Source organism: Capra hircus, chromosome 5 (assembly GCF_001704415.2).
Source record: "Capra hircus breed San Clemente chromosome 5, ASM170441v1, whole genome shotgun sequence".
Lineage (NCBI taxonomy): Eukaryota > Metazoa > Chordata > Mammalia > Artiodactyla > Bovidae > Capra > Capra hircus.
In genome coordinates, this window is record NC_030812.1 from 40,200,109 (window position 1) to 40,222,963 (window position 22,855).

Sequence of the window (22,855 nt, forward strand, 5' to 3'; positions counted from 1 at the left end):
ACTTCAATAAAAACGAAAACAAAGAAAAAAAAAAAGTACAGCAACCAGAAAAAGCAGTATGATTGAGGACTTCGACCTTTCATGGATGAAGGTTTGGGTCACTCCAGAACCAGGAGCCATGGAAGTTCCAACTGAGGGCAAGGGGAATACGGAATAAGGAGGTGAAGACAGAAACTATAGATGCTAACTTTATCTATATACACACACCAGCTAGCACCTGGTGGCCAACTACAGAAATGAGTACTGTAGTAGCTTTGGCTAGTCTCTCCATGATTGCTACATGTATGTGTCTATTTGTGTAAAATAGTCCTTCTCTTAAAAAAAAAAAAAAACGCAGAGGTTTAACTCTCACAAAATCATGGTTGTATTGTTGAAATATCAAATATTTCGATGGAGTTAAGAACTATAGCACCAGCACAATGTGTTTTGTACATGGTAAAGGTTTGTCTACTCTGCTGCTGCTGCTGCTAAGTCGCTTCAGTCGTGTCTGACTCTGCTACCCCATAGACGGCAGCCCACCAGGCTCCACCATCCCTGGGATTCTCCAGGCAAGAACACTGGAGTGGGTTGCCATTTCCTTCTCTAATGCATGAAAGTGAAAAGTGAAAGTGAAGTCACTCAGTCCTGTCCAACTCTTTGCGACCCCATGGACTGCAGCCCACCAGGCTCCTCCGTCCATGGGATTTTCCAGGCAAGAGTACTGGAGTGAGGCGTCATTGCCTTCTCCGGCTGTCTCCACGCTAAGGTGCCTCAACAAAAGCAGCAAAGTCCAGTGTTCATTTTCAAGAGTGAGACCCCTCACCCCACCCCACCGCAACCCAGGCCTCTGCCCAGCAGAGGAAGCCAGACTCAAGAAGAGCAGCTCCCCTTTCTGCCACTTCCACTGACTCATTATCCTTTGAGAGCAACCCTGATCAATCTCTCAGGGCTTGGCCAGCCCAAGCCTTTTATGATGGCCTTTTCAGTGCCATCAGAGGTGAAGTGAAAAGAATGAAAACAAAGAAGTGATTTTCCTCTTGATCTGACTTAAATAACCACGTACGGAAACATGCATGAGGAGGCTTTTTTCACTCTACTACGGTTCTCTACTAAAAGCTGATGCTAACACTGGTCTTTTTTTTCGAGCTTTCAGTGTTCTGTATTTTTCTCCCTGTGAGCATATCCTTCAAGAGCTGCCAAGTCCTAATGCTTTTATGATTAGTTTTCTCCCAAGATTTTCTGGCCGTATTTCCTATTTGTTAGGGCTGAGCCCTAATAACAGCAGCCTGAGCCTTAATTCTAAACCTCAAGAGTTCTTCCAAAGGTATAACAGCTATTTTTCTCTCCTAAATAATGGAAAGCTGTAAGATTTACATGTAAAGGACTATTTTTATTTATTTTTATAATGGACAAATTTAGAATATTTTATAATGGTGACTCTCTCTCCATCCACTGCATTCCTAAGAAAAAAACACAGGAACAGTGTACAAAGAAAACTGGGCTAGAAAAGTGACCATTTGGCTACTGTTACAAATATTCAAAACAATACCACTGGACACAAGCTAAAAGTCCATCCATAAGAAATTGGAACATAAAGGAGGACATAGGTATTAGAAAACTACACAACCATCAAAATGGTAATGTGGGAATTTACATTTGGCAACATAAAAAAAGAAATGCAAAATTTGGTTATAAAAGATTATAATAAGATTCCATTTCTCCAAAAAACAAAAAAATGTATATGTCATGTGTAAGTACATACACAGAAATCCAGAAGAAAAACATCAAAATGTTATTTTCTTCTTTATCTTTCTACCTGCTTGTCAATATATCTATAGATCAGATATATATTTACATATTTGAAGTTTTTACAATTATCGCTTTTATAATTTTAAAAATACCGCAAAACGTGTTTCATTATACTAATAAATATGGTTTACCTCTTACCATTTTGTTCTAACAGAGTTGACAAAGCATTTGCAGATGCCTGGAAGACTTCTTTTGATGAAGAGTGCATCAGCATGGACAGCATCACTTCCCTGTGAGCTGGGAACCTTCACAAATTCAACCACAACATTAATAGTAATCTCTGTAATAATTAACTTAAATATTCACTTACTGTTATCTAATCTAACAACCAAAGGGCAGATAAACAGTATTTTATGCCACCTCTACTCACAGGAGAGCAGTGTTCTATTTACATTATATTCAAATACGTTATTAATAAAGTAGTATTTCTGTTTCTTCAAAGTAGTTAAGCAGTAGAAGGAAAAAATAGAAGACTTGGTAGATATATAAATAGGTGCTAAGAGTAAAAAGATTAAGAGAGAAAAAGGAGATGATGTAAGCAAGAAAGGAAAAATTAAGAATCATAAAGAAGTAGAGTGAAAATTTTTAATTTAGAGCATAAATATGTTTTAATGATGTATTTATTTTAACAATCTCCTGTGAGTTTTAAGGGATTAGTATCTATGAATTGAAATATTTTATAAATTGCAGCATGAACCAACCTTATCCTAACTTCTTTAAAAGATTGCTCAAAGCAGATTAGAAGGCTGGTTTAACACATATTTTTCAAAATTTACAGTTTCCATTCAAACTAGAGACATTTAAATAAATAGAATCTGTCATTAACTTCCTTCTAATTGGCAGTAGATCACTATGGAAATGAGGGCTTCCCTGATAGCTCAGTTGGTATAGAATCTGCCTGCAATGCAGGAAACCCTGGTTTGATTCCTGGGTCGGGAAGACCCTTGGAGAAAGGATAGGCTACCCACTCCAGTATTCTTGAGTTTCCCTTGTGGCTCAGCTGGTGAAGAATCCGCCTGCAATGCAGGACACCTGGGTTCGATCCCTGGGTTGGGAAGATTCCCTGGAGAAGGGAAAGGCTACCCACTCCAGTATTCTGGCCTTGAGAATTCCACAGACTGTATAGTCCAGGGGGTCACAAAGAGTCGGACACAACTGAGAGACTTTCACTTCACATCACTATGGAAACAGGCTGCCAGAATTTGAGGTGCAGAATAATACTATTTAAATTTCCAAGGTAAGTCATTCAAAATTTAAAATTGAGAGGCTATGCAGAGCCAACAGTACAAACATAAGCAGTTGCTCATGGACATGAAACAAATCAGACATACAGAACTCCTGGTTACAATGGGCATCTTTGTCTGGTCTTATGATGTTTAAATGGAGCTCCCATAGAAAGCATCCTCAAGAGCTGACAGTTATACAAATAACCCTCTCAAGAGAAGACAGGTTAACACCACCACATAAAGTAGGGAGTCACTAAAGGAGGCTTCTAATCATATCTAATTACTGATATTGACAATCTCCTGGCCAGTAACCACAATAGAAAAGGTCACAGATGGCTCTGTAATTTCTGTCAGTTGAGAATAATTTGTACTTTTAAATTAATAGCCAGAAAACTTAACGGTTCTTGATGATTCATAACTTACTGAATGACTCTTGATTCTAAATTTCTCCATAATAACTCTCACACAAAGAGAGTTTTGCTAACTATTGAAGACAACGGGCATCAAAATATTATATACCCACAAGTATTTTATGGCAACACTTAATATAAACACCTATATCAAAAATATTTCAAACAATAAAAATTTCAGTGAATTGATTAAAACTATGACTAAAATTTTCTATCATATAAAATCAAAACTACTGACTGGCCATCTTCATCTCCAATCTTCTCATGTAAACTGTTTTGATACATAAGGAGATTATTCAGGGCCCAACAGGCAGCCTCCTGGATTCGGGAAGGAAAAAAAGAAACCAGTCAAAAAATAAACTATTGAACAAAAAATTTTGAAGAACTATAAAATTTATGACAGAGTCTAACCTGCACATGCTTGTTCTTTCTATGCCAAGTTAATGCTTTGTAACAGGCTTCCAGCCAAAACAATTTATCTTCTTCATCATCATCATTCTCCTGATTCTCATTCTTTTCCTCTAAGTCTTGATTTAAGAAAATGGTCTCAGCTTTGGAAGAATGAAAACATATAACTTACACATACTTTCGAGTGATCAACTGTTAAGACCATTATTTTCAAACATTATCAACAGAGCACTGGTTAATTAAAAGACCTCTTTAATATATTACACACTTTATCATATTTATATTCCATGTAGATAAATCAGATGAGGGAGAGGGTACCAAACAAAACCAATAGGCTAGAGAAAGATTAATTAAGAAAATGAACTGCTAATAATAAAGCTAAATCAAGGATGTATTCACTGATATCTGAACTGGGATATTTATCACAACTTTAATTCCCTTGAAAGTATCCTCTATGAGAAAATGTGTTACAGTAGGAAAAGAAAAAGCATTTAAGGGTTCCTTCTCTATATATAACTTTCTTGTTATAATCTTAACATTCAAGATCAAATGCACCTGAAAGAATTTCCTTGTTAGTAAAGTCACTTACTGAGGAGTGCTAAACAGCTGAGTGCTGCGATTTGTAATACTGCATTCTCTGAATACTGCTGCACAGCTTTCACCACAAACACATGCACCTCATTTAATACCAGGATATTAAAAAAATTACCTAAAAGTTAAGTGACATATTAGCAGAATTCTCATCCATGGAACTTATATTACCTTTAATTATGTAACAGTATTTAAATCAACATCTTTGAGTAGTGATAACTATTCTTAATTACATTAAAACATATTTACTGTAATTCAAATCACTTAATGACTACATAAAGAACTAAAAACATTTCATGCACTCATTCAACTCTTGCTTAGGCAACAGAAATGACTGGGCCAAAAAACCCTGTATGTTTGAGTTATATAACTTGTGTTGTTTGATTCCGTCTCATGTCGTGTTGCTGTTGTTTATTTGCAAAGTCTTGTCTGATTCTTTTGTGACCCCACGGACAGTAGCCCGCCAGGCTCCTGTCCACGGGATTTCCCACATGATAATACTGGAGCGGGTTGCCATTTCCTTCTCCAGGGGACCTTTCCAACCCAGGGGTAGAACCCATGTCTCCTGCATTGGCAGGTGACTTCTTTACCATGGAGCCACCAGGGAAGTCCCCCTCTTGTCATCATCATACAAAAAACCACGAGGCGGAGACTTCCCTGGTGGTCCAGTGGTTGAAAATCTGCCTTGCAGTGTGGGAAAGGGTTTGATTCCAGGTTAGGGAACTAAGGTCGCGTATGCCACAGAGCAACTGAACCGGAGCACCGCAACTTCTGAGCCCATGTGCCCAACTAGAGTCTATGCACCACATTGAAAAAACGCCTCATGATTCAGTGAAGATCCTGCGGGCCACAACTAAGACCCAACACAGTCAAATAAATAAATATTTTTATACATGGCACTACAATATTCAGTGTACAAAACAGCTTAATTTTCCTGTCTTCTAAAAGATAAGGAAAAAACCTCCTTGTCATTAAATGCTTTTACTATAACTCACTAACAATTACCACATTTCCTTGTAGGAATAAGAATGAAACTTCTAGTTAGCTATATGTGTAATTAGATAATCCTTAAGATACACAGCCAGAATTGGAAAAGATCCTATACCATTAAAAGCCTAAAGCCCACACTAAATATTAATCAAAGTTTCAAAATCAAAAAGCAGATTAACTAGTGCAACTCTTCTGTATCAGCATCTTTCTATGTTCATACCTCTTCCACATTCATCCATTAAGCTGACATTATCCCCAGTCCTTAGTCTCTATAGTTTTGGAAAGTCATTTCAAAAAAGATTCTTTTCTACTTTTACTTTTACTTATCTAAACTTCAGCGGTCTCACCCTCTTTTCCCTACTATTATTTCTAAGTCACCGCCAACAGCTGCTCTACCACTGACCAACTTTGTGACTCTAAGCAAATACCAGTGGCCTTATCTTATTTTTAGACAATTTAGGTGAAAATACATTATGTTACAAAAGCTGCCATAAAAAGATAAAAAGACAGCTCGACATTTTCAATACATATAACTGACCACCAAAACATTATTAGCCAGAACTATGAATCACCTTTTTTAAAAGACAGAATATACTATAGAAAAAACAGAAAAGGGCAAATCAGGTATTCCACAAAAAAGCACGAAGAGCAAAGAAATATTTGAAAAGATATTCACCTTCCTTTACAATTTTCATGGCAATACAGATGGTAGTAGCATAAAATAAGAAATAAACCAATGTCCATGGATAGCAGAATGGATAAATAAACAGTGGTATACCTACATAATAGAATACTATATACAACAATGCCATGCTTCCCAGGTGGGTCAATGGTAAAGAATCTGCCTGCCAATTCAGGAGATGCAGGTTTCATCCCTGGGTCAGGAAGATCCCCTGGAGGAGGAAATGGCAACCCACTCCAGTATACTTTCCCATGGATAATCCCATGGACAGAGGAGCCTGACGGGCTATAGTTCATGGGGTCACAAACAGTCAGACACAACTGAGACTGAGCACACACACTGCATGCACATACAGCTATGTGCAAAATATTCATGAGTCTCATAAACACAATTTTTAAAAACTTGCAGAGGACAACATTCAGCCTGATACCATTTTTATTAAGCAATAACAAGCAAACATTAACAATTTTATTTACAGAGATATATAAACACAGTAAAATTTAATTTAGAGCATAAGGTTTATGCTCTGGAGAGTGCTCACCTCTGTAGAGAAACTGGTAGAAGGGCAGAGCCCAGAGTAGCTTTACCAGCACTGCTGCTGCTGCTAAGTCGCTTCAGTCATGTCTGACTCTGTGCGATCCCAGAGACAGCAGCCCACCAGGCACCCCCGTCCCTGGGATTCTCCAGGCAAGAATACTGGAGTGGGTTGCCATTTCCTTCTCCAATGCATGAAAGTGAAGACTGAAAGTGAAGTCACTCAGTCGTGTCCAACTCCTAGTGACCCCATGGACTGCAGCCTACCAGACTCCTCCATCTATGGGATTTGCCAGTCAAGAGTACTGGAGTGGGTTGCCATTGCCTTCACTAGTAACATACTAATATTTAAATTTGATGAGGAGTTTTTTTGCATTGCACTTCATATTTTCTATATGTTATATTTATTCTTTTGTATGTAATAAATATTTACATAATACTACTTCAAATATAGCATTAACAATAAGATGAGGCCTCTAATATTGCACACACTTATTTTGCTACTCCTTTTAAAATTCCACCTAAGCATGGCATGACAGTTTGCTCCTTTACAATATTTCCATCCAGGGTATGTTCATCGGCTACCTATCCACCAACATGCAACATATGTATGTTATATACACTTATATCATATAGACTGTGATAAAAAATTAACCAAGAGTTGTAACTTACCTAATGTAAGCCTATGGAGCAAGCAGCAACTCACTTCTTGAATTTTTTCACTGATAGGGAATGCTTTCATGGCTTCTACCACAATATTATAACACCTGACATTGCCACTCATGAGGACTTCAACATTACTACCTAAATTTTAAAAAATCATAATTATCAATATGGCAATAATTTTCCCCATTGAAATATGCATACAAACACATCTCATAGACATTTTAAATACATGGCAGTATAATGGCTACAATACCAAATTTAAATGTCATTTTCTGTCAAACAGCTATAAAAATACTGTTGTTCATTGTTAATATAACAGAATTTAGAACTCATCTCTAGGACTAAGGGAAAGTTGGTTTCTTCCTGTATCTTGGCTTAAAAACATAAACAAATAGGCAAATCTGAAAAATGCTTTTATGTAAGTCAAAATATGTAAAGTCCTGGCCACTAGTTTTCAAATAAATGAATTTGGGGCCTGTTTCCTAATGAGGCAGTATTTCATTGGATAATAGATTTTAATTGTTCTTTTTTCTCAAACCAGTAGAAAGAAAAGCAACATTATATCACATAACAGAAGAGCTAGAATCAGCCATGATCTATTCCTATTAATTCTAGAAGGGCAGCAGAATAGCCAGTGTAAAAGCCACAAAACCAAACCTCCTGAAGGCTCTGCCACAGACAGGGAAAAGAATGGATGAAGGGGAGAGAAGAGACAAAATATTAAAATATATGACTAAGAGATAAACATAAATGAACCACAAGGAAGGAAAGAATTTACTGGAAAAGGCAATTAATCAATAGAGAGAGTATGTGAAACCACGTGGAGAAAATTAATTTATATGTCTCAATGAAACATTTACTATTCTTAAAACAGACAGAAAAAGGTATGCAAAACAATTTTATTTCTTTTTTGGCACAATCAAATTAACTTTTTTTCCTAAAATTACATTTTTAATGTTCAAATTGTATTTTAAAAAATGCTAAATATGAAAAAAGATGTTGTAATTAAAGAAAATGGCCTCTTAAAACAATTACCTGCTTTTACTCAGAACCACAGATATGATTTGCTCTAGATTCAAAGGTAGTCTAAAACGCTTGCTTATGTATTTTTAGTTGCCACTTTCTTTGACCTTTTCATTATGAATCAGCCCATTTACAGTGAGGATATGTCAATGTGGGAGGAAAACAATGAATTTCAAAAGAGCCAGTACAAAACAAATAAATATATAGTCAAGGAAAGGCAAAATGAAAACTATATTCAGTTTGTTGGCAGGAGATGGCTCAGAGAAGTTTAAATTCCATTTTCTGGGGGCGGTCCAAACATGGCAGAGGAATAGGATGGGGAGACCACTTTCTCCCCCACAAATTCATTGAAAGATCATTTGAACACTGAGCAAATTCCACAAAACAACTTCTGAACGCTGGTGGAAGACACCAGACACCTGGAAAGGCAGCCCATTCTCTTCAAAAGGAGGTAGGACAAAATATAAAAGATAAAAAGAGAAACAAAAGACTTAGGGACTGCGACCCATCCCAGTGACGGAGTCGTGAAGGACGCGAATTTCCCAAAAACCAGGAAACCCTCTAACCGGCAGGTCTGTGAGGAGTTTTGGACTCTCAGAGGCAACATAACCATGAGGAAAAAGAAAAACAAAAAACTTTCCAAAACTGAACCAGGAAGAACTAGAAAATCTTAACAGACCCATCACAAGCACGGAAATTGAAACTGTAATCAGAAATCTTCCAGCAAACAGAAGCCCAGGACCAGACGGCTTCACAGATGAATTCTACCAAAAATTTACAGAATAGCTAACACCTATTCTACTCAAACTCTTCCAGAAAGTTGCAGAGGAAGGTAAACTTCCTAACTCATTCTATGAGGCCACCATCACCCTAATACCAAACCCAGACAAAGATGCCACAAAAAAAAGAAAACTATAGGCCAATATCACTGATGAACATAGATGCAAAAATCCTTAAGAAAATTCTAGCAAACAGAATCCAACATACTAAAAAGATTATATATCATGACCAAGTGGGCTTTATCCCAGGGATGCAAGGATTCTTTAATATATGCAAATCAATCGATGTGATACACCACATTAACAAACTGGAAGATAAAACCATATGATTATCTCAATAGATGCAGAGAAAGCCTTTGACAAAATTCAACATCCATTTACGATAAAAACCCTCAGAAAGCAGGCATAGAAGGAACATACATCAACATAATAAAAGCTATATATGATAAACCCACAGCAAATATTATCCTCAGTGGTTAAAAATTGAAAGCATTTCCCCTGAAGCCAGGAACAAGACAAGGGTGTCCACTCTCACCACTACTATTCAACATAGTTTTGGAAGTTTTAGCCACAGCAATCAGAGAAATAGAAGGAATCCAGATTGGAAAAGAAGTAAAACTCTCACTGTTTGCAGATGACATGATCCTATACATAGAAAACCCTAGAGACTCCACCAGAAAATTACTAGAGCTAATCAATGAATATAGTAAAGTTGCAGGATATAAAGTTAACACACAGAAATCCCTTGCATTCTTATACACTAACAATGAGAAAACAGAAAGAGAAATTAAGGAAACAATTCCATTCACCATTGCAATGAAAAGAATAAAATTCTTAGGAATAAATCTACCTAAAGAAACAAAAGACCTATATATATGTAGAAAACTATAAAACACTGATGAAAGAAATCAAAGATGGCACAAATAGATGGAGAAATATACCATGTGCATGAATCGGAAGAATCAATATAGTGAAAATGAGTATACTACCCAAAGCAATCTATAGATTCAATGCAATTCCTATCAAGCTACCAATGGTATTTTTCAGAGAACTACAACAAATAATTCCACAGTTTGTGTGGAAATACAAAAAACCTTGAAAAGCCAAAGCAATCTTGAGAAAGAAGAATGGAACTGGAGGAATCAACCTACCTGATTTCAGACTATACTACAAAGCTACAGTCATCAAGACAGTATGGTACTGGCACAAAGACAGAAATATAGATCAATGGAACAAAATAGAAAGCCCAGAGATAAATCCACACACATATGGACACCTTATCTTTGACAAAGGAGGCAAGAATATACAATGGAGCAAAGACAATCTCTTTAATAAGTGGTGCTTGGAAACCTGGTCAACCACTTATAAAAGAATGAAACTAGAACACTTTCTAACATCATACACAAAAATAAACTCAAAATGGACGAAAGGTCTAAATGTAAGACCAGAAACTATAAAACTCCTAGAGGAAAACATAGGCAAAACACTCTCTGACATAAACCACCGCAGGATCCTCTATGACCCACCTCCCAGAATATTGGAAATAAAAGCAAAAAATAAACAAATGGGACCTAATTAAACTTAAAAGCTTTTGCACAACGAAGGAAACTATAAGCAAGGTGAAAAGACAGCCTTCAGAATGGGAGAAAATAATAGCAAGCAAAGCAACTGACAAAGAATTAATCTCAAAAATATACAAGCAGCTCCTGCAGCTCAATTCCAAAAAAAATTAATGACCCAGTCAAAAAATGGGCCAAAGAACTAAACAGACATTTCTCCAAAGAAGACATACAGATGGCTAACAAACACATGAAAAGATGATCAACATCACTCATTATCAGAGAAATGCAAATCAAAACCACAATGAGGTACCATCTCACACTGGTCATAATGGTTACTATCAAAAAGTCTACAAACAATAAATGCTGGAGAGGGTGTGGAGAAAAGGAAACCCTCTTACACTGTTGGTGGGAATACAGACTAGTACAGCCACTATGGAGAACAGCGTGGAGATTCCTTAAAAAGCTGGAAATAGAACTATATGACCCAGCAATCCCACTGCTGGGCATACACACTGAGGAACCAAAATTTAAAGAGACACGTGTACCCCAATGTTCATCACAGCACTGTTTACAATAGCCAGGACATGGAAGCAACCTAGATGTTCATCAGCAGACGAATAGATAAGCAAGTTGTGGTACATATATACAATGGAATATTACTCAGCTGTTAAAACGAATGCATTTGAATCAGTTCTAATGAGGTGGATGAAACTGGAGCCTATTATACAGAGTGAAGTAAGTCAGAAAGAGAAACACCAATACAGTATATTAATGCATATATATGGAATTTAGAAAGATAGTAATGATGACCCTATATGCAAGACAGCAAAAGAGACACCGGTGTAAAGAACAGTCTTTTGGACTCTGTGGAAGAGGGAGAGGATGGGATGATTTGAGAGAATAGCAATGAAACATGTATATTATCATATGTGAACTAGATCGCCAGTCCAGATTCAATGCACAAGACAGGGTGCTCAGGGTTGGTGCACTGAGATGACCCTGAGAGATGGGGTATAGAGGAGGGTGGGAGAGGGATTCAAGATGGGGAACACATGTACTCCTATGGCTGATTCATGTCAATGTATGGCAAAAAACCACTACAATATTGTAAATTAATTAGCTTCTAATTAAAATAAATTAATTTAAAAATAAATAAATAAATTCCATTTTCCATTATTGTTCAGCCCCATCTACTTTTAACAGTTTAACTTTCCATGAATAAGATTTTATAACCATTATTAAGAAAGGGCATTCTTTCACAAAAGTTTTTACTGAAGTCTCATATCTGTAAGATTCCATGTCTGAAATCATACATTTATTACATGTAATATATTTACTACATATATATGAGATACAAAGTATGTAGTAATACTGTCAAAGCTTTAACCACACTGATTATATTACATTATCAGGTACTATTCTACATTTTTAACATTATTTAACTGATTTAATCCTCACAACTTTACACATGTGAAGATGAAATTATTACCAGATAAACGCATGTGTAAATCCTGTACAAGCCCCAATAGGTAATAAACGAAATAAAAAATGCTCATGTACTTATAAAACAGAAGGAATTGAAATCTGAAGTAATAGAAGCATTCACTGGTGGCATATAGAGCAAATTAAATTTTTTGTATTTTTTATTATAAAAGTGGCTAGATTTCAAAGCATCACCAAAATGCTAACCAAGAATCACAAAATAAAGTTCAAACTCCTTCCCGTGACTTTTCAGGCCTTTTAGCATCTGATTATGTCTCCAGCCTCATCCACTAATTCTTATCAAGCCCTTATCTCACCTCCATTAATCAGCATACAAGCAGATGCTCAGGGCTCTACATGTGCATTTCACACACACATGAATCCACACACTTATAAATATAGTTTACTGAGCTACTTTTATCCTCTTGATATTCCTATGCTTTCTTGCTCTAGGATCTTTACGCTTTAAGATGTCCACCCTTGGGTTACTGCCTGCACCCTACTTCATCTCACACTTTTCTGCACACAAAGCTGTCCTCATCATTCAAGACTCTGCTGAGAGATCTTGCCTCACTCCCTGTTTGTTCTCATAACCCCAGGTACTTCTGCCAACATTTGCCTTACAATACTCTGTAATCTCTTCTGTGCTTGTCTGTATCTTGTGCAGTACTATGGGAATAGAAAGGCAAGAAATATTTATATTTTGCTACTATTTCCCCAGCACGAAGCCCAGAGCCAGCAGCGGTACTAAATCAATAAACAAAAGTTAATCAGATGAATAAACGAATGGCTTTATCACCTACAGGTTTCCAATAAAAACATTTTTGAAACACACTCAGAAAGAACATATACTGTAATTTTCAGGTTCAAGAAAGAAACCGTGCATGCAGGCTACTTACAAGGAATTGCTAAGGAATGTAAACAGTGCAATACATGAAGCACAATTTCCTCTTCATCTTCAAAGTTTTTTAACGCACTGAGCAATATCATATAATCTTTATTCTCAACAAATTCAGTCAGTTGCTCCTCTGAAACTAAAAAATGAAAGACAAAATACTGACAGAGCTAAAACATGATTTGAAAGTTTAGTTACTCAAAAATATAATATTCATGATAATTCATGATGACAGTATATACAACAGATATAAATTAAAGACTATACTTTAGCAAATATCCCTTCCTAGTAATTTTAAAATAGGAAAACGAGCGATTGAGGTAAAATAATTTTGTTTTGACCCATATCAGTTACTATTAGTTACTCCATGTTTTGAAATGTAGTGACTAGTTCTCAGAAAACCAAAATTATTTACAATTTCGTTTGAAAGACTCTAGAGAAAACTAATCTATGACTAATAAAGATGGCCTATTGAAGTGAACATATCACAGTACTTAAAAAGGAGTGGTTAGTGGTACACTATTGAAGGGCAGCTAAGCTAAATGCATCAGTTTAAGAGGGATGAACTTCAGCAAATGACAAGTAATGAGACTTTGAAATACTCTATCTTAATGGTCTTGATTTCATCAGAGAACAACAAATGTCCTCATTAATTTTCATAACTAGTCTTTGGATCAAGCAGTGAGTTTCATTTAGAGTCATTTTATTGGGTGGGAACCTCAAAAACATGTATAAAAATCTGGTTTATCTAGCCTGAGAATAACACTGACATAAATGTTAGAAAATGCAGCACTCTTCATGATTAACATTAGTTTCTGTTGTTCAACTTTATACCAATAATCCATGTAATATAATGTGAAATTGACTGGGTTCTTTTAATAAATGTGGAGTGTCACCAAATCTTCTCATTTTATGGAACAGTTTCCAGAGCACAGTTTTAAATTTTGAAAATTAACTTTACAGGTATCATTAAGTCCTGAGGAACTTGATACTCTTCAAAACTTCAGAAGTGTTTCTACTCTACATTTACAATCACAATATTGTTAGCGTTAATCTTTCTATCACAGTAAGATCTTCTTTTCAACATTCCTTGGTGCCTCTTCACAGGTCTTGGATCCCACAACGCTGGAGAGAATTATGTTAACCCTTCTTTCATGAATAATGATGTGCCCTTAAACTCCAGCACAGAAGATTACAAACTCTCAAGACAGTAACTCCTCAAATTCTATTCTGCCCAATTCTTATCAAAAGCTTAGTTGCCAGACGTAACATTTAGAGAAGATAGCCTGAGAGACATGCACCTCCTCCATTCCTCTCCTCCACCAAGCCCCTTCATCAGAGAGCTGAGGCCCGGCCCAAGCTGTGCTCTTTGATAGACTTTCACTGAAATGACACTGTGTTCCTTACAGAATGTGTGCATTTTATCACCTCATCCAGGGAGACTCAAGGAGGATTTTCTCCAAGTCTCCCATGATTGCTTCTTCTGATTAGTGAGTTTACTTTTATTTCAAGCAACTTTGTAATCAATGATGTTTCTGCCTCTTTCCTTTGCCTGATACAAAGCAAAGAACCGAATTTCTGATCCATCTCTCTGCAAAGATGGGAAGAGGATCTGAAGTAAGCAATAAATTTAACCTACCATCACATTTTCCCTTCACCCATTTCCTCATTCATTTTTCCCCTCTAATGTATTATAAATATCTATAAACTATTTGAAGTCTTTTTGGAATAAGGCAGGAAATTAAACAGTATAAGGTGATCTATTCCATTCCTGGAGCTGCCAGAAACTGGAATAGGTAAACTGGTATGGACACAGGGCCCACTGAGCTTCTTCTTATTCTAAACCTCAACCACTGGCTCTCACAATTGCTCTCAAAAAACTTAGTCAACTGAACTATAATGGAGATAACTAGCTGTGTGCCCTCAGGCAGGTTACTCATTTCACTTCTCTGATCCATTTACTCATCAAGCCAGTGGAAGAACCAAAGGTTCCAACTAACTATAAAATTACATGATTATCTCTGTCATCAATCTCAGTGTTATGTGATAAAATACATATTAGTCTTATTCCTAAGGGAAATTTTGTAAACTTTCTGTTCTTTAGCCAGAGCCTTGAGCAATTTCTAAAATCTCTGGTGATGACTCAACATCATAAACCCAAATTTAACCTGTGCTTGACTTCAGTTTTACTTTTTTCTTTTTTAACTCCTACACATTTAGTTTACAAAGTGAACCTATGCCTTGTTAAGCAATGGAAGAAAGTTTACTACAATTGCATAACTTATAATCCATGAATGAAATTTATTCTGTAAAAAACAAGCAATATTTCTGAATTAACTCCATTACCTATCTTTCACTAACACCTCAAATTTTAATAAATAGTACAGTTTTAAATATCTTATCATGATAATTAATCCTACTTTTCCTACTATAAACCCTTTTTTCTTATATAAATATCAAAATAAAGAGTTGGACATTTTTAAATACCTCTCTCAAACAGCACATGTAAAACTTTACATCCAAGTTTCTGGACTTCATCACTGGCTGCAAATGTGCGCATGGCATCGAAGATTAACAAGAAAATATCATTTTCTTCATCCAATATCAGCAAAGTGATTTTACCTATTTTGAAGAGAATAATAAGCTCCAAGTAAATAGCTGCTTTAACATTTAATGTCTTAATTTTTACATGAGGGCTATAATGGTGTGTGAACTTCTCCTTTCGATGAACCACTTGATTGCCCCAGCTGTTAGCCCTATCAAGATCTATGGTCTTTCTAAATGAGATAAATCCGCAGTACACTCACCTATAACTTTATGATTCCCAACCAATGACCATTACCAAGACCTCTTGCCCCAAACTCCTGAAATATTTCTGCCTCTTAAACAACATTGTCTGAATGCTTCATGGCCACCCCAAACCTCACCTACTCCAATTGCATCTCTTCATCAATGATACCACCTTGGATCCAATAGTTACCAGGGAAATTTAGGTCATCTTCCTTCTTTCATTCTCCCTCTTTCTTCTCATTCTGCCCAATCAAAGAATCAACTCATACTAAGTCCTTCAAGTCTAACCTCTAAATATTTCAAAATTTCCTTTTGAACTAGGCGCCTTCATTTCTATTTTGTTCTGGACCCCACCTCTCATCTAGAATGCAAACACAATTGCTTAACTGCTCTGCTTGGTGCAAACTCCTACCTAACTAGTTGAACCCCTGCAGTATATTTCTAAAACACAAATGTGATCTATAATTCCCTTTTAAGTCTTCTAAGACAGTCTCATACTCCTCAGTCTGACAAACGAGACTCTTCACAGATTACATGTATCTCATCAGCCTCACGTCCCTCCCTGCGCTACTGACTCCAAACATGCTAAGCTCTCTGCTCATCACAAACACATTTCTTTTGATATAAATTTTTGCATTTGCACTAGCTAAGTGGAATGCCGTTGCCCTTTTCTACACCAAATATAATGCTACCTTAATTCAAGGCATAACATAAACAGCACCTATTCAGTCAATAAAAACTGTAGGTAGTCATAGCACACACGTGTACAGCACATAACACATCAGACATAGGTTGAAACATTGACAGTTTGCTCTAACATCACCACAGCCCCACGAGCCAGGTGCAATCTTCATGTCAGAGATGAGAAAACAGCCACAGAAGTGACCCAGTAACTCTGCCCAAAGTGAACAAACAAGAGTCAGAGCTGGATTAAAATTTAGACAGGTCATGGACATGCCCTTAAATCCCACAAATAAGCCAAGCTTCTCTCTGTGTTCCTATGGTGGGTGGTTTTCTTCCTATCTCTGTTATGCTACTTTTCTTATTAAACTGAAAGTATCTCTTTAAATGCTTTTTATCTCTTTGTTGGGCTGTTCAATTCTGTAGCCACTAATTGCATGAGGCTACTTAAACTCAAATTTAAATTAAGTAAAATTAAATAAAATTAAAATTTAGCTCCTCACATTTCCCATGTTCAACCACCACATATGGCTACGAGCCGTGATTTTAAACATGCACAGTATTTCCTTCATTGCAAAAAGTTATATTAGACAACGCTTCTGGACTGTGAACTTCTTCATTGCAGGAACTCTACCTCAGCTGTCTGAGAGTTCTCTAGTAGCCAGCGTAGCAGTAAGTGCCCAATAACTATCACATCAGTTAACAAATAAGCCAAACAAAAAGTGATTCATAAATTAGCCTCTAATAAAGTATCTGAAACGAACTCTAAAACACGGTAGAAACTTCCCTAAAAACTCAAAATTCTCAATGTTATATGGAAGAAATTAACTAGTCTTTTGCAAAACACACATCAAATTTCTTAACTGTCTGCATGCTGCTAATCTCAACATATTCATATTGCGAGATTTTTCAAATTCATAAACCACCTGTCCACCGCCAAATGGAGAATAAATCTTCACACACTCCCAAAAAAGACTCTCAAGGATGAGTTTAAAATAAATCATGATTAAGAATAGTTTGGAGTACGAAATGACAAACCACTCCACTATTCTTGCCTGGAGAATCCCATGGACATAGGTGCCTGGTGCGCTACAGTCCATGGGGTCGCAAGAGTCGGACACGACTTAGCAACTAAACTGCCAAGACTAGTCAGCACATTCTGTTACATATTTTAATAAAAGGCTCTGTCTGGTGAAGTGGTGAGGACCTTCAGGCCTTTCCTATCCCTCTTTCATTCTCTAATCTTCACCCTCTGTCTTCCTTTCTCTTTCTCCTAATGGGCCTTCATCACTTGGCAGGGATTATGAAAGCGTTTAAAATCTTACCACCCACACCTCCAGCTCCTCTCGTGCTCTCCTCCTAGACCTCTGCAATGCTGCACATGCTGTTCTCTTGACCTAAAGGACCCTTCACATGTTGAAGGAAAGCCTCCCTATCCTTTCTGATTAGCTTCCCTGTAAGCAGTCTTTCTTCTTAGAATCTTACATCATAGCAAGTGTCCAGCACAGCAATGATCACAACGATTGTACCACAGCAACACTTTTTGTTTCCAGGTCCATTATCCTTCAAGCAGAAATTTACTCAGGGAAAGAACCTAACACGTGAAATAAGAACCTGTTTCTACTGCTTTTTGCTGAGGCAGTCTCTCTGGTTTCAGGGTTCACTCAAGGGATGTTTTGAGGATTATGCTTTTAAAAGCATATGAAGTATTTTACATGTTAAACCTAGCATTTAGCAAGCACAAAAGAAGAAAAGCTATATATTTTTATTATGACATATTACTATTGTCATACTCTAGAACATATTTTATAGAAAATACATTAGAGATATAATGGAGAACAAATACTCATGACAGGACATGTATGGCTAACAAACTAATGGGAATATGAGATGTGGGATCAGATCAGAGGAGCAAAGCTGAGGACAGAAATTAAATTTGGCAATAATATACAAGGTGATGTTTAAGGCCAATATGTTGGGTGGTATTTTTGACAGAAAAAGTTTAGAGAAAAGGAAAATGGATACACAGAATTTTGGAAATCATCAATATTGAGGTTATAATATTATATTTTTTAAATTAAAATATATTCAGTAAATGGTTTAAATTATTTTTTAACTTGTGTCAACATTAAAAATATGTGCATATATATTACCTGAATTTAGGAGAAGATCTAAGGCCTTCAATCCAACTGTTGTCAGGTTGACACTGGCATTATGAACCGTTAGCATTTTAAGAATCAATCTGTAAGTAAAAACAAAAATCAAGATCATCCTAGACGTTTACTCTTTTAGATACTGTCTTTTACTCATCTACATTTTTATTTATCTCATTGCACTTCATTCCCTATATTGAAGCTAATGTGTTTTTTCCCTATAAATCTGAGCCAGGCTTACAATGATTAATAGGGAATTATTATGAGTCTTAACAGAAAAGTTATAACTTTTTCCTCAAAATATTTAAGTTCAATTATTAACTATTTCACTCAATTCTATATTCAAAATAATACAGAACTAAATGTACTAAGGGATTAGTCATTTTATATGTGATACAAACTTGTGAATTTTATGTGACACATATTTATGTATTAAATTATAGAGATGTAATTAAAATGTTAGCTTGTATACAAAAATTAAAAACCATTTGAATATTTAAATTATTGACTTTTTACTATTTTTAAAAGAGAAATTGACATTACAGAAAGTGAACCTAGTATATCAGTAATATTCAGTTAGTTCAAATACATTTGATTTGAGCCCCTGAGTTATTAATTTTAAAATCTATAGTCTGTAGTCTATTCCTACTCAGGGCTGATTAATTTTAAAATATACAATCTATAGTTTATTCCTACCCAGTGCTGCTTGGCTTTCTATTGTTAGAAAATAGAGCTTCCATGGCTTCACTTAGATTCAAGAAACTCAAGACATGGCCTCTAGCGATGCGGTAAGAAATTGAGAGACTCCTTCAACTCTGTTAATTCTCCTCCTACCTATGCTGCCCCTACCTCTTCTTGAATCATTCCCACTATTCCTGACTTCATTACCTCACAAGAGATTTCTCCATAGTACTGTAAGCCTTTAGGCGGGAAAAATCCTTAAATATAAGGAGATATATTTTACAATAACTATTGGCTGGAAATGATCTAATACACTCCACTATAGAGAAGAGTGTGTCTATATTGTTCACACTACTTCTGGCCTAAAGGAGGGGTGTAATAAATACAGGATGAACAGAAGGTGAATAAATGATGAATGGGCAAATAAATGAATGAAAAGAAACTTCCTGCAGAAACATTCACGTAAGTTAACTGGAACATTCAGTTTGTACTAAAATATGACTAAGTAAGTTTTCTAAGTCTCCCTAAAGTTACAGATTACAAAGCTTTGGGGATTTTGGAAATTCTCATCCAAACCAAGGGACACATAACATTATAACTATTAATTGCAGGCATATTTTGCCTAATTCTTTGTTAAATGCTGTATTCTTTATTACTGACATAGAATTTCAGGGATTAGTTTGGAGATGAGAATATCTATTATTTGTAAATAGTCTCTTTGCAAAGCACACTCTTTAATGCTAGACACTGAAAAACAGCAATTTACATTTATCAAAGATAGAAAAATACACAAGCATAGGTATACTCGTCTATGAACAAACAGCTCTTACTTGTCTAAATTTGCAGCCACAGTTAAAACTAATACAGAGGTAAAATTTAGTTTTGCATTAATTATGTTCTCCACAGCAATATATCTTTGGAAATCATAGTATTCACTTTTCTCAGGTAAAGAAAAGTCACATTAAGTATAAAGAATACCTAAACTTGATGACAGAAGATATTTTATTAAATGTCAAGAAACAAAAAAGTTATCCAACAGTTATCCAAAGTTTTCCAAAAAGGATTTTCTTGTAAACACAGGGAAAATTTTCTTAACTAATTATGGCTAAAGAAGTAGTCTTATTTAAGAAGTCATTGTGTTGAAAACTGCAATAACATAGCTAGTAAATAGCTATCAAGATTTGGTGGCAAATGTGCTGAAAAATAATTTCTTCTTTTTCCTTCATTTTGAAAGCTGCAGTTTAAGCTCATTAAATATATACATATGAATATACATAAATGTGCTAAAGACATTAAAGCATATATTTCTAAATTACTATTTAGAGAACATTTTAGCTTCCATATGTTTGTTCTGAAGAAGTAGTGGTTTGTGTCCTGTGTGTGTGCTAAGTCGCTTCAGTCATGTCCTGCTAGGTGCAACCCTATGGACTGTAGCCACCAGGCTCCTCTGTCCATGGAACTCTCCAGGCAAGAATATTGGAGTGGGTTGCTGGGCCCTCCTCCAGGGGATCATCCCAACCCAAGGACTGAACCCAGGTCTCTTCAGTCTCCTGTATTGGTGGTAGGGTTCTGTCCTAGGAGGCCAGTGTTTTGTGTCAATTCTACCATTAAAAAGTGAAAAAAAAAAAAAAGACATCTTTTATTCACTTGAATTCATAAGCATTCATCAACAATCTACAATTTAATCAATTGTATGACTATTATTATATTATTAAAATAATAACAACACCTAACATTTTACCTCAAATGTTAGCTTTCTAAGCTGTCTATAAATGTAAATCATTGATTCAAGGAAAACTAGATGTATTTTAAAGGATTTTTATCAGTTTGGCTTGAAGTGCAAATACAATATATCAAGAAAAGGGCTGTCATACAGATATTTAGTACAGTATATTTTTACATACTTACTGGTGAACCCCAAGGACTTCCCAATCATGTCCAATATCATGGGGTCCCATTAAGCTTTGCATTGTATTTGGACAGATTTCTATTAATTTGCATAAAAGTGACCAACCCACCTAAAAATAAAGGCAAATATTCACATTTTAAAACAAACACTCATATATGCAACATATTTAGTCAAAAAATCTCTTCATTATTAATAGACTAGGTGACTATTATTTTAAAAGTTATTTTACAACAAAATTATACTAAAAAGAAATATAACAAAATCATACTCAAAAAGCAAGTCATATAATTAGAAAACATATTTCTCCAAAAATCTACTGAAAAGGCATACAAAAGTAACATTTCTGAATGATGAAGGAAACAGACTGCCTATTGCCTAAATAAAAAGCAATAAAATAAAACTTTAAAAATAGTTTTAGAGGACATACCAAGACTATGACATACAAGAAAGACTAGTCTCTGGGCTTTGTACTTTTTAAGGCACATCCACCTAACAGAATTTATTTTAAATATTTGGGACTTTAATTAAAAGAAGAAATGAAGTAGTTTGGAATAAAAGATTAGGAAAAGCCAGAAATTTTGACAGCCAAGTGTAAATTATCAGGAAAGACTGCTCCCCAGATAATAAAGCTAGGACAAATGGCAAGAGAAGTAGCACTGTCTGATGACAGTGTAACATCTTTCACAGGTAAAAGAGAAAGGCACTATGAGATGGAGAGTAGGTAGAACTTTTCAATGGACTCCTCTAGACTTCTTCAGTGTACCTAAATATGGGTTGATGAGGTCAAGACATCACAAATGTCCTTTAAGTCTTTCATATTTCCAAATGAATTATGATTTTACTGATGCCTTTTAAATATACTTTCATTCAGTTCACTTATACAAGTGATGCCAGATTGAATAAGTTGCTCTTTACTTTTAAAAAATATGTTTTTAAATATTAATGATATTTTAATTCCAAACTGGAGATTAACTCACTCTTGCTGCCATATATTTCTCTCGAAATGTAAGGACTCTTCAATTCTTTCTACTATGTTACAAAACTATACTCGATATGGTCAGAAAAAGAAGATACATAGATATTTAGTTCTACAGATTAATGGAGAAGTGCCTAACCATGATGTGTGATAAATACCAAAATTTAATACGAATTTTGAAAGCTGGATTCACTATCAGCTAGAGTTGCTCAGGGAAGAATGTAATACAGAAAAAGTGTGACGAGTCAAAAAAACTATAAATTTGGTCACTTAAAACAGTGAAATGGAAACTTCTAAAACTGATAAGCTATGAGGAAGAGAAATAAGATGCTAAATATTGAGGAGGCTGCCAGAGAGGGGCCCATTGCTAAATGTGACTGAATGTGTGAGTTGGAGCTGAGTGGCAGAGTTGAATGACCAGGGGAGAAATTTCTATGCATCTGAAGAGGAATAATGGCACGCAGTTCCTAATTGTTTACAGGAATAAACAAGGGGTATTTAATATGATAAAAGTGTTTATACAAGAGTTCTTTACAAATACTATTTCCAGATCTTTTCTGGACTAAGCATGAATTGCTTTACTCTGTCATTACTTCCTCTTACACAATTTCAAATTCCTTGAAAAGGAA

The 22,855-nt window shown here is 35.6% G+C and overlaps 1 protein-coding gene across 2 annotated transcripts in view; it reads right to left on the reverse strand.

The window, feature by feature from the left end:
- The window catches only part of LRRK2 (leucine rich repeat kinase 2), a 213,323-nt gene that overhangs the window by 186,430 nt on the left and 4,038 nt on the right, over positions 1-22,855 (reverse strand). Inside the window, exons 3-11 of one of the 2 annotated variants that reach the window (XM_018047919.1) lie at positions 21,250-21,359; positions 18,661-18,749; positions 15,524-15,658; positions 13,041-13,175; positions 7,302-7,433; positions 4,422-4,541; positions 3,836-3,975; positions 3,663-3,742; positions 1,927-2,033 (exon numbers count right to left, since the gene is read on the reverse strand). In XM_018047919.1, coding sequence (XP_017903408.1) covers positions 1,927-2,033; positions 3,663-3,742; positions 3,836-3,975; positions 4,422-4,541; positions 7,302-7,433; positions 13,041-13,175; positions 15,524-15,658; positions 18,661-18,749; positions 21,250-21,359 — 1,048 coding nt within the window. The remainder of the gene's footprint in view (positions 1-1,926; positions 2,034-3,662; positions 3,743-3,835; positions 3,976-4,421; positions 4,542-7,301; positions 7,434-13,040; positions 13,176-15,523; positions 15,659-18,660; positions 18,750-21,249; positions 21,360-22,855) is intronic. The other variant, XM_018047920.1, reaches the window with a different exon arrangement.